General features: G+C 43.5%; 1 protein-coding gene across 1 annotated transcript; it reads right to left on the reverse strand.

Annotated features, from left to right (window-relative positions):
- Nucleotides 1-269: 269 nt before the first annotated feature.
- Nucleotides 270-5894, reverse strand: LOC116257541 (chaperone protein ClpD, chloroplastic). Its single transcript, XM_031634389.2, has 13 exons — nt 4813-5894; nt 3998-4158; nt 3646-3875; nt 3417-3525; nt 3205-3335; nt 2777-2878; nt 2419-2700; nt 2212-2339; nt 1823-2117; nt 1399-1632; nt 1015-1248; nt 484-762; nt 270-354 (listed from the first exon to the last, which is right to left on the reverse strand). The coding sequence occupies exons 1-13, from the start codon at nt 5505-5507 to the stop codon at nt 310-312; spliced, it is 2925 nt and encodes a 974-aa protein (XP_031490249.1). The 5' UTR covers nt 5508-5894; the 3' UTR covers nt 270-309.
- Between the last annotated feature and the right edge of the window lie 5370 nt (nt 5895-11264).

Consider the following 11264-nt stretch of genomic DNA (forward strand, 5'->3'; position numbering starts at 1 on the left):
GAGCGGCAGAACGACCAGGGCACCTCTTCCATTCGTCAGTTTGAGTAAATCCCATCCCTTCTCTGCAATACATTGACTGAGGCGAGTAACGAGACGATCACCAACTCCGTTTTGCTGGCACTCCTGCCGAATACATGGAATGTAAAGCTATCGAACAGGAAAGCGAAACCTTTTCCACGAAGCTCCGCAAAAGCGGCGACGGGAAAAGTTCAAAGAATCGGTGTCTTCTTTTGGCTATTTCTGGCAAATGCATAGGAACAAGCAAGCAGTACCAGTAAAGAATCTCCGTCCCCCATCTTGAATTATAAATTATAATTGTTGTAGGTTACAAGCCGCTGCAAGATGATTTAAGGCCTGCAACGGCGCAAAGAATAGATTCTTATACATAGCTATACAAAATGAAGATGCCCCGGAGAGGGGTATACAAACTTCTGCTGACAGAACTGCCGGTCACAAAGATGGCGCAGCTGATGATAAATGTACCTTGTGGTCCCAGTCGCCTTTGACAAACGGGTTTCCTGTGGCATCAACATCTATAACAATAGTATCACCTGCCTGAAAATCTCCTGCAAGGAGTGCATCGCTTATCACATCTTCAACCAAAAGAGTTACGGCTCTTCTTAAAGGCCGGGCACCGTAGCTTCGGTCATAACCCTGTTCGCATATAAGGTTCATGGCTGCATCGGAGACCTCCAGGCTAATCCCCAGGGCCGATAGCCTGCTTCTAACCTCTCGCAACATCAAATCAAGAATCTGAAGCATCTGGTATCAGAATCACACAAATAAATCAGAGAATAATCAATACCAGCCAGAACTTAGTGATGTACACGCTTAATGGAGAATGCAATGCAAGCACCAACAGAGAAAAGCTAGTGGACATGAGTACGATTTGGTCAACTTCAGATGCTTTTCACTCACACACATCATCGTATATAAGAAACCCTAGCAGAGCCAGAGGGCACTTCTCAGCAGTAGAATAGGCATATGACAGCTGATGTTACTAGGAAACAATACCTGTGCCTTCTCAAGAGAACGAAAAACAACCACTTCATCTATCCTGTTGAGTAACTCTGGCCGAAAATATGCTTTTAACTCCTCCATAACCAGGGCCTTAATAGCAGAATATGAAGAATCATTGTCCTCTGCAATCATGAAACCAAAGTTGCTGCGCCCACCTTTCGCAATGGCTGTGGAACCGATATTGGATGTCATGATAATTAATGTGTTCTTAAATGAAACTCCACGGCCCTGCACATTGAGAACAACAATGAGCAATTCACAGCAAAGCTGAGATGCAGAATATTCACCAATAGTACATAATCATGGTTGTTCATTAATGATATAAAATCAATGACCCATGTTCGGGCTAAAATGACAGTTTTAGTGAATCCAACATACCTGAGAGTCAGTCAGATGACCATCCTCAAACACTTGCAACAGAATATTGAATATATCTGGATGAGCTTTTTCAATCTCATCAAGCAATATCAGAGTGAACGGCCGTCTTCTAACAGCTTCTGTCAAGGTGCCACCTTCACCAAATCCCACATATCCCGGGGGTGAACCAATCAGCTTGCTTACTGTATGGCGCTCCATGTATTCACTCATGTCCAGTCTTATCATTGCATCCTCCTGGAAATAAGTTGAAAAACTGTCAGGCAAAAGGCAAAATATGGTCTAATCAACCAGGAAATACAGAGAATATCTATGCCAGAAAGATGTGACTGGGAGCAAGTTTATGACTAAATGACAGGAGGAAACACTGGCACTGCAACTAAGTCGGACAAGGGCTAACTGTTTACAGTGATCGTATGCGACTTACTGATCCAAAATATGATGCAGCTAAAGCCTTGGTGAGTTCGGTTTTGCCAACTCCAGTTGGACCACAAAAGAGCATAGCTGCAGTAGGTCTATCAGGATCCTTTAAGCCTGTGCGTGATCTTTTCACAGCACGTGAGATGGCACTGACAGCATCGTCCTGACCAATTACACGTTCACGAAGTTGTTCCTCAAGCCCAATGAGAAGCAACCTTTCATCAGCCGTCAACTGCTGAACTGGGATCCCCGACCACAAGGAAGCAACTGCAGCTATTTCATTAGGACCAACCACTACGGGCCTGCAAAAGAAATCAACTGAACCAGTAAGAAAACTAGTTTCTTCAGTCAACACCTTCAGGCTTGCTTGGAAACTATATATATTAGATATCATACTCGGCCTCATCAGAATCCAGACAGGATTCTGGAACAACTTTATCATTGCCTTCTGTCTCAGTAGGTGCAGCATTCTCATACTTTGAGGCATCCCCTTCAATTGAATACTTAATTTTATTCGACAAAACCTGCATGTTTGATTCCATGAGTCCTATTAAAACCTTATAACTAATAGGTATGAGAACCTTAAATATGTGCAGAGCATACCACTTCCTGTAATGTCTGAACAGCTCTAATTTCTTGCCAATATTCATTTGGTGATTTTGAAAGTATACTGGTTTGCTTTTCTTTTCGTCTTCTAAATGCATCCATGCGGGCTCTGCTTCCAGCTTCATCAAGGAGGTCAATAGCCTTATCAGGAAGGTATCTGTCTGCAATGTATCTTGCAGAGAGGTAGACTGCTGCATTTATAGCTTCCACAGTGAATCTACACTTGTGATGGGCCTCATACTTGTCACGGATACCCAGCAAGATTTTGACAGCATCCTCCTGGGAAACATTTAGAAGAGAAACGATTAGAAAAGAAATCACAGTGCCAGTCTTTGAAGATTATATAATAACCTACCTGGCTTGGTTCGTTCACTAAAACAGGCTGGAATCTCCGGGCCAATGCCTTATCCTTTTCAAAATGCTTCCTGTGCTCATCCAACGTTGTAGATGCAATGCACTAGATAGAGTTGGCATATGTCAGTATCCCACCAAGAAAGAACTACATATGCATACCATCAACATGTAACTTCAAATGCATCATGACAGGGGAAAGAGGAAGGGAAAAGGAGAGAAAAAGGAATCCAAGCTGAGAAAGGCTTGTTGGCTTCGTTTTTCATTGTTAATTGAATTAGACAGATTAGAACCTGGAAATACATATCACCGGCAAAGTACAGGGAAATGCCACGATCTCATTATTCGATTTTTATACAAAAATTGTGGAAAGAAAGCAGTAAATATAATATGTATGTGCATGCATTGCTTTTGGTTGGAAGATGCATGTACCTGTAACTCTCCCCTCCCAAGGGCGGGTTTCAATAAATTAGCCATGTCCAGCCCCGCTCCTTTGCTCCCTTTTCCAACAGTGCCAGATCCAACAAGTATATGAACTTCATCAATAAATAGGATAACGTTACCTGCATTACAGAATATGTTAATCAATGAAAATGACAAGTCATCTGAACGGTGTATAAACATTTCAGAATTCATCCATGTACCTTCTTTCTGCACTTCACTGATTAAGCTGGTGATACGTGCCTCCAACTCTCCCCTCTCCTTCGCACCTGCCATCAGCAAGCCTATATCCAAGGACATTATACGTTTTTCCTGCAGATAACATTTGGCGCTTCAAAGAAGTGGATAAGAAAAGCGTCTCTTTAAAATGCACCATGCAAGGACACACTGCAATCACCAATAAGCTCATGTTGTTCGTGTGTGTATACATACCCAAAGAAATGTAGGAACATCTCCATTTGCAATGCGCAGGGCCAACCCTTCAGCAATTGCAGTTTTCCCTACTCCTGGTTCCCCTAAAAGAATTGGGTTGTTTTTAGTTCTGCGACCAAGGATCTGGACAATCCTCTGAACTTCATGGTCACGACCAATCACTGGATCAATCAAATTCTCACTCGCTCTAGCAGTAAGGTCAACACAAAATTGGGAGAGAACACCTTTCTCTGCAAAGAGCATTGGAACACAAGGATTAGAATTTAAACTTATTCCGTTAACGACTAGTAAAGAAGAAGGAAAAAGAGGACAGGAAACTAGCCAGGTTTGACCTGAATATTCTCCTACCAACCTTTCTTCTTATCTGTATTCCTCGCGGTAATGGGCATGCCAGAAGTTGGCTTAGACTTCAATTTCTTGATCATATTAGGTGGCTCTCTGCCATCCTTGGCTAGCTCTCCCCGCAGCCTTAAGACAGCAACAGATGCCAAGTCATCTGCTTTTACCCCCAACCTGCAAGAAACGTTACCATGATCACATTATTGCAGAAACAGGCTTAAAAGTATGCAATAACTACTATTTGTGGTAAATCTAGCAACTAGGAAGTCGCATCCAATGGTCTGCCTACTGACTCAAACTTTGATGTCCTCACGTATATGCATGAAGAATCTCTCTAGATGCTACGGATAGAGTAAACTGAAACGTGACTAGTGTTCAGGATAAACAACCAGCCATTAAAACTCAAACCAGCAGACTTTCAAATCGGTAGTCATGGAGCCTCTCCCTCACATGCCAATTCAGGGGACATATAAAGAAATCCTTGTTTGATTATTTCTATTTGTCTCCCGCGATACTTACAGAGTCACTACGTTCTTACTCCAACACAAGGTTCACCAAGAACGTTATCATACTCCATCCATCTATCCAGTAAACCCCAATCAATTCAACTTCAGCTTGACGTTCAGTTGATGAAGTTTTACGAGGATATTGCTGCTATATCCTCTCGGTTTTTTTGGCTTAAATTGGACGAGCCGAGACAGAACTTCACTATACAAGAAGAAAATTGGGACAGCAAAAGAAAACCAGATAGCATCCTTCAACGTCTAGAAAGCAGATCAGATGCGAATATAGAAAAAGAAGAAGAAAAAAACGAATAATTTCCACTACCTCTCCAGAACTTGGGTAGCACTGCCGTCGTCCACGGTGAAAAGCCCAATGGCAATGTGCTCGGGGGAGATGTAATTGTAACCCATACTCCTCGAATACTCGACGGCGGCCTCAAAGACGCGCTTGGTACTGATGGAGAAGGGGACATCGGTGGCGGAGAGCGTACCGCTGGTTCCTTCCTTGGTTGAATCATCCTTCCAGATACTTCGGACGGCCTCTCTCGCCCGCTCGATCATGATCCCGGATCCCAGGAAGCCTTCCGGAGACCTGTCCTCGGCGATGAGGCCCAGGAGTAGGTGTTGGGTGAAGACCATGTCCTTGCCCAAGTCCCTCGCCTCCCTTTGGGAGAGCATGACCGACTTGATCGCCCTCTCCGTGAAGCGCTCGAAGACGGCCGACACGCGCAAGCACCTGCGCCTCGGTCGTCGCGACGGAGATGTCGCGATCCCGAAGCCCTGGAGGGAGAAGCGTTGGTAATTGCCGGAGAGGAAGGAGGAAGGAGGAGGGCTCTTGCGGAGGCAGCAGGAAGGCGGGAACCTGGCGGAGACGGAGGAGCAAGAGGAGGAGGCGCAGAAGTTGGGACCATAGCGGTGGAAGCGCCTGGACAGAGGGGAAGAATCGGCAGTCGCCACCGTCATGTTTACGGTTAGCAAGGAGGATGAGGAGGAAGAAGAGGAGGCCACTGCCGCTTCCATCTCTGCGGTGCAAAGGGAAAGGACGGAAAAGAATCGGCCAAGGGGGGCGATTGATTGGAAGAGGAGGGAGGAGGGAGGAGGAGGAGGTGGTGGTGATGGTGATTCTGGGGCTCTGCTGTATGTGTGGAGGCTGGACGTATATATAAATAGAATGTACAGAGAAAGGAAGGGAATGGAGGGGGAGGGGGAGGGGGAGGGGGAGGCTGCTACGTGCGCATGGAGATTTAGAGAGGAGAGGAGGCGGGGCAGTGTGAGAGAGAAGGAAGAGATTCTAAAGGTGAGGAGGAAGGAAAACGAAGCGAGCACGGAACCGAAAGGAGAGTCTGGAAAGGAAGAAAGAAACTTCTGATTTTTTGTATGTATTCGTTTCGTTCAACTCGGGGGGGAAGAAAGAGCGGAGGAGGAGGAGGAGGGAGGGACCCTCCCTCTCCCGCTACATCCCTCCAACAGCTTTTTTCCTACTATAAAATATACCCAACCGAGACCTTGGAGCAATCCAAGTCTTTATTAGTTAATTTTACGAGGCCAGTTTTTGACGTTAACCACCGGCAGAATGCCTCGCCGAAGGAACAGATAAGGTGAATTGATTCATTTTCAACAACGGTAGAAGATTACTTTCTAGTGGAAACCGATACCATACTTTGAAGTCAAAACTTTCCCATAATTCATCACATATATACCGTGCTTTCATGGACTTTAACCTCAACCACAATAATGAGGTGCGAACTTGAAGAGAAAAAAGTGTGAAACTCACAAAAGAAAGGTGGCTATTGAATAGTCCACAGGCATGAGCAAGTCACACGCAGCACGAGTGTTGCCAAAAGTCTTTTTTTTTTGTAAATATTGTTTCCATTTTAGAGAACGGTGTGGAAAAAGAGGAAGAAGAAGAGGAGGAGGATTTGATTCAAATTGGATGACAGACAGGTAAAACGCTGTTGTAACAGAAAAGAAGAGGGGAGATACATTCGCTCGAGGTTCTGTTTCACAAGTCATGCGTTGTCTTGGCTTCCAAGAAAAAAAAAAATGGTATTTTCCGGATCCAGAGCGTAAGCTGTCTACAGTGTTGTCTGACCATCAGTAAATTTTGAAGTCGGTGGTGCCTCATCGCTCTTGAGAGTAAAAACAAAAAGCGACCTTTTAATCATTCACGTGTGGGGAGTAGCATTACCGGTTAACGGTCATCGCCAACCGTGTCTTCTTTGCCTTTTTACTTTTCTGCTGCTACCAACGGGAGATGAGGCCGTCCGTGGGTATATATATATATATATATAACTGCAACGAAAGATCCGGGGTTGGAAGAAGGTGAAGATGGCAAGGGGGGCCCGGCCAGGAGGAGAAGTCTAGTGTCGTGTGCACATGGAAATAAAATTAAACATGAGGTTTGGGATGTGTTGAGGGAGACGGGCCCCTACCGACTACTGGTGGTAGCTGTACAGCTGCAACGAGCGGCGGTGAAAGGGGGAGAAGGGCCGCCGGATGAGACCGGGGGTGGAGGTGGAGCAGCAGCGTCCAGTTCCACTTGCGGGGAGGGGAGGAAGAAGTCGGCGCATGTCGTTTCGGGATTCGTCAAAGCGGGAGGGGGGGGGGGTTCCGTGAGAGGTGCTACAGTTTGGACCGTTGACCATCTCTTTCCCATCCCCTTTCATCCACCGTCTCTCTACTTGAAACTCCATAAAGTGAAGTTGATCTGCCTCTCAGCTCAGGTGAAGTCATGGCGGCAGTTCAAATAATCGGAGTACGGTACGGCCCCCTACAACTACAAGAATCTTTTATCTTTTCTGTGGCACGAGAGCCCCGTGTCGAAATTCCTTTTTCTGGCTACACTTCACTTATTAAAGAGAGAGGTGCATTCCGGATTAGTTAGGACCTCGCCTTCCTATTTAAATTTTTGTTTTTTTTTCTTTTTAATTTCTACATGAAATACGGATTACAGTTTAATCTTTTATTTAGAGTTTTCCACCTTTGATAGAAATTCTTATGTAAGTGTTTCAACCAAACTTTGACCGATACAAAAGGAAATCAACACAGAAAGTAAACTTTTTTCAATTAATCCCGCTTCAAAGTTTAAAATTTTATACCTGATAACTTTTAACCAAAATTTTGATCTCCAACACAACGATCACCCAAAAAGAGCAGAAACTTAATTATGGAAAGACATAAAAAAAAATGGGGGGTTGGAGGAGGGTGGCAGCAAAAATGTGCATGGCATCGAACAGGGCTCCCCATCGATCATCGGATGATCGGCTTCCGCCGATGCGATAACCGGCCAGTACCGATGGATTGTCTAAGCGAGCCCCTTAATTTCCTTTTTATGACCTGAGGGGGATTTCCTTAACTTGGAGAGTTGTTTGCATGCAAGGATAGGATAGCCCAACCATGGATGACTTTTCCAGAAAACGTTGTCCAGGGTGGAGGAGAACATGAATATCCAAGGTTTGCCTCAAGAATGAAGACACACAAGATATCTCTGTGCGCGTCTGAATGGAAGATGGACTATCCCACATGCATGCGACGCTGGTAGTATTTTTAACTCATATGTAGACACATTACATGTTGACAGTAAAAAACTCGAAACTTGTGACTTATGCAAGGAATCTGCAAGCCGAACGAGGGCCACAAAAAGGCCTGGAGCTTTCATTCAAGTTTACGAGGCTTATAATGGCTCAAAAGTTTCCACCTTCCTTTACCAAGTGTTTCATCAACTGCTGTGAAATTTAGTAACTACTAAGTCAACTTGGTAAACTGTCTGCAGCCTTCTCTCAAAGAAATCGACCATGACCAATTGGCATGAATTTCTTTGATAGCATGATCAAGTTTCTTTCGCTTGCGACTTCAACATGTTTCCGAATAACTTTTCTTCTTTCTCGCCTTAACCCTAGGGACATCCCTTCTCTGGGGATGTCTGTTAAACCACAAAGACAAAAGTGGATTGTCGCTTGACCCATGTCCTAGAACAATTCCACCTCAGGGACAAGCTGGACCCAGAACGAAGAAAGTCTCCCCGTTCACGGGGCAAACCTTTCAAACAGAAGGCAGTTTTTACCGCTGACAGTCTCTCCCAGCCCCCCATTTTTGTATTTGGAACCATCTTTTGGGGATGCAGAAGTAGCTGATATTCTTTGAAGCCCGAGGAGACCGTGCTTTGTAAAGGAGAACAAGAGTGAATTCGATCGTGGAGATTCTATGCTAAAACTGAGTAGAGCTCTTTTGTACTATGACTCTTTCAAATTGGTTTAATCGAGCAGGCTACAGCTTGGGCTAGGGGTTCAAGCCAGGCTTGACTCAAGCTCAGCGGTTTGATCAACATCCATGAGGTTGGCTTCGTTCTAGTGCACAAGATGTACTCCTTGTCTTTGGTGCGAAGATTTTGGGTTTTCTTCTTAATAGACTTCCATAATCAAAGGAGAGGGTGGTGGACCAAGAGGAGGCGCTTTGCCATGCATACTTGGGAATTTAAGTCCTCGTGCCTGACTCTGAGGAAACGATGGAATCATGATGTCAAGGTCGTTCATGGCGTACTGAAGACCCTAGAGATCCGGAGGAAACAGAGTTGTGATCACTTCTTCCTGTTTGATAGGAAACATTCTTGTTTGCCAGCCAAAATTTTTGTCGACCGATACTTTTGCTACTTTTCTACTAATTATTTTTCTAGGAAAACATTTTTTTTTTCCTCTCTCTCTCTCTCTCTCTCTCTCTCTCTCCCTTGCTGCAATTAATGTATCCAACAAGGTGAAATTTTGCAATTTCACTCCCGATTTCTCAATATCTTATGTGATCCAGTATCATCGATGTGGAAAACTTTTGCACATGGACATGTGAAGGACCATATATGTATGTAGCTTGTCCTACGCTGTTTGGTGCTAGAGACGGATGCGTCTTTTTTTTCCCAGCGTGATATTTTTGAGCATTCATGGTCGTAGAGAAGGCAGTAGAAGCCCAGGTGTGAGGAGCGTTGTAATGTGAGTTTTCCTTTCCTATCGATAGTATGGTGGTCCGGGCCCTTTCGTTGCCAAAGGATGGGCCTTTCTATTCTTTGCAACCCATTTGCCGGTCCGTGTTTGGGGACGCAAAATGTAGCTAGGAAATGTTCCTTGATTTTTTTTTTTTTTTTTTCTTTCCGTTGCACTTACATAATTAATCAATTTTTTAGCACACTTAGACAGACTATCCGAATAGAACGATTCATGTTTCAATGCCATGTGAGAAAATGACCCATAGTCTGTGGACCTTCATCTACACCCAATTACTAATTAGCTGAATCCAGCTCGAGTACTACAATATATAAGTCCAAATTAGACAATATCCACTGCAGTAACTTGAACCCGGTAACCATGTTTCCTAGTAAATAACTCATCGAAAACAAATTAGCTTAGCTTGATTCTAACCCATTAGCAATTGTTGTTTACCAGTTACCCAAAAATGAGCAAAAAGAGAAGCAATTATCCTCCACATCTGGGCCACTAGTTTGAGTTCTTGCATATTGTAGATTACTCTAGCCTATACTAGTGGCCTGCTGTAGGTATGTTTTTTATACTTTTGAAATTTTTTAAATCTCCTTTTTTCAATTGCAGCGTCTTTTGTAAATAGAATATTCCTAAAGACGTAATACATACATGTTGGTGTTTTAGTGGTCGACTCACTCGTTCGAGCAGGTAGGGTTCTTTTAATGATCTTAAAATCGATGGACTGAAAACGTATAATTAACTTTTCTGAATTCAAAAGATACATGCATATTCAGTTCTTATCCAAAAAAACACGAATTAGGCACCTGAATTACTGGTTAATTTTAAACTATCTACATATATGCTTAACCCATCTACACTATCAGGTCATCAACAAACAATTTAAGTGAATTCAATTCAAAAAGGAAGTGTTCTCAAGTGTATGTGGGTCTCAAGTCTATGTGGGGCGTGAAACATTAATTTGGTATTTGGATTTAGGTAGATCCGAATCCAGTTATATGGAGCAGCTGTTTAATGGCAAATTAAGCAGATGGTTGAAATTCTGAATCGATATTCAGCCCCACGGGCATCGATCTTAATTAAACATTTAATTTGATATTTACTAAGGGCGAGTCCAGCAAAAGAAAGCACGCATGGTGGAGCTGTATACGTTGTTTGAATATCCATCCCCATTAGCACCGCGTCATAATTGCATGAACTCTGCTTCGGGTGCTGATCCAGCTGGAAGAATAGATATTGTATCAAAAGCCAATGCCAAAGGTGTGCATGCCCACGAGATCAATCGGACTAGTAAACTTGCGGAAAGTGAAAGAAGAAAAAAGAAAAATTGAATTTCAGGCGAAACAAGACAAATCGAACTTATAGATTAACAGTATTTATCTTTCTTTAGATGACACTCACTCGGAGGCAAGATTTAGTCTTTATTTAGCTATATAGCACGACATATATATATAGACGAAATTAATCAACTGCCAGCACTAATCCTAAAGCAATCCTGGCCGAGCATTCCATCCGGCTAAAAAATAAAGTGAAAAGGGAGCTTTGACAGGACGAAATAAAAATTAGCACATAGTTGTATAATGTTTTAGGTGTCGTGGGGAAGACAACGTTGAGGACATGTTGATAGAAAGCTTATCTAAGTTGTACAACTTTAATGCTCTAGGTATGTGACATACCACATCACCAGAGACCGTACGCCCAAACATTGCGAGTGGTTGCTAGCTAGTGAACAATAAAAGCCATCTGTTTTTAAATCGTACGAGTAATGATTTTATTAGTCCAGAGAGAACGTAGG

The sequence above is a fragment of the Nymphaea colorata genome, chromosome 7 (genome assembly GCF_008831285.2).
Source record: "Nymphaea colorata isolate Beijing-Zhang1983 chromosome 7, ASM883128v2, whole genome shotgun sequence".
NCBI lineage: Eukaryota > Viridiplantae > Streptophyta > Magnoliopsida > Nymphaeales > Nymphaeaceae > Nymphaea > Nymphaea colorata.

Coding starts and splice junctions, on each gene's coding strand:
- LOC116257541 (XM_031634389.2), bottom strand. CDS start 5,507: ATGGAAGCGGCAGTGGCCTCCTCTTCTTCCTCCTCATCCTCCTTGCTA. Junction 2,340..2,418: donor TTCAGACATTACAGGAAGTG/GTATGCTCTGCA, acceptor TCAAACATGCAG/GTTTTGTCGAATAAAATTAA. Junction 763..1,014: donor GTTCTCTTGAGAAGGCACAG/GTATTGTTTCCT, acceptor TTCTGATACCAG/ATGCTTCAGATTCTTGATTT.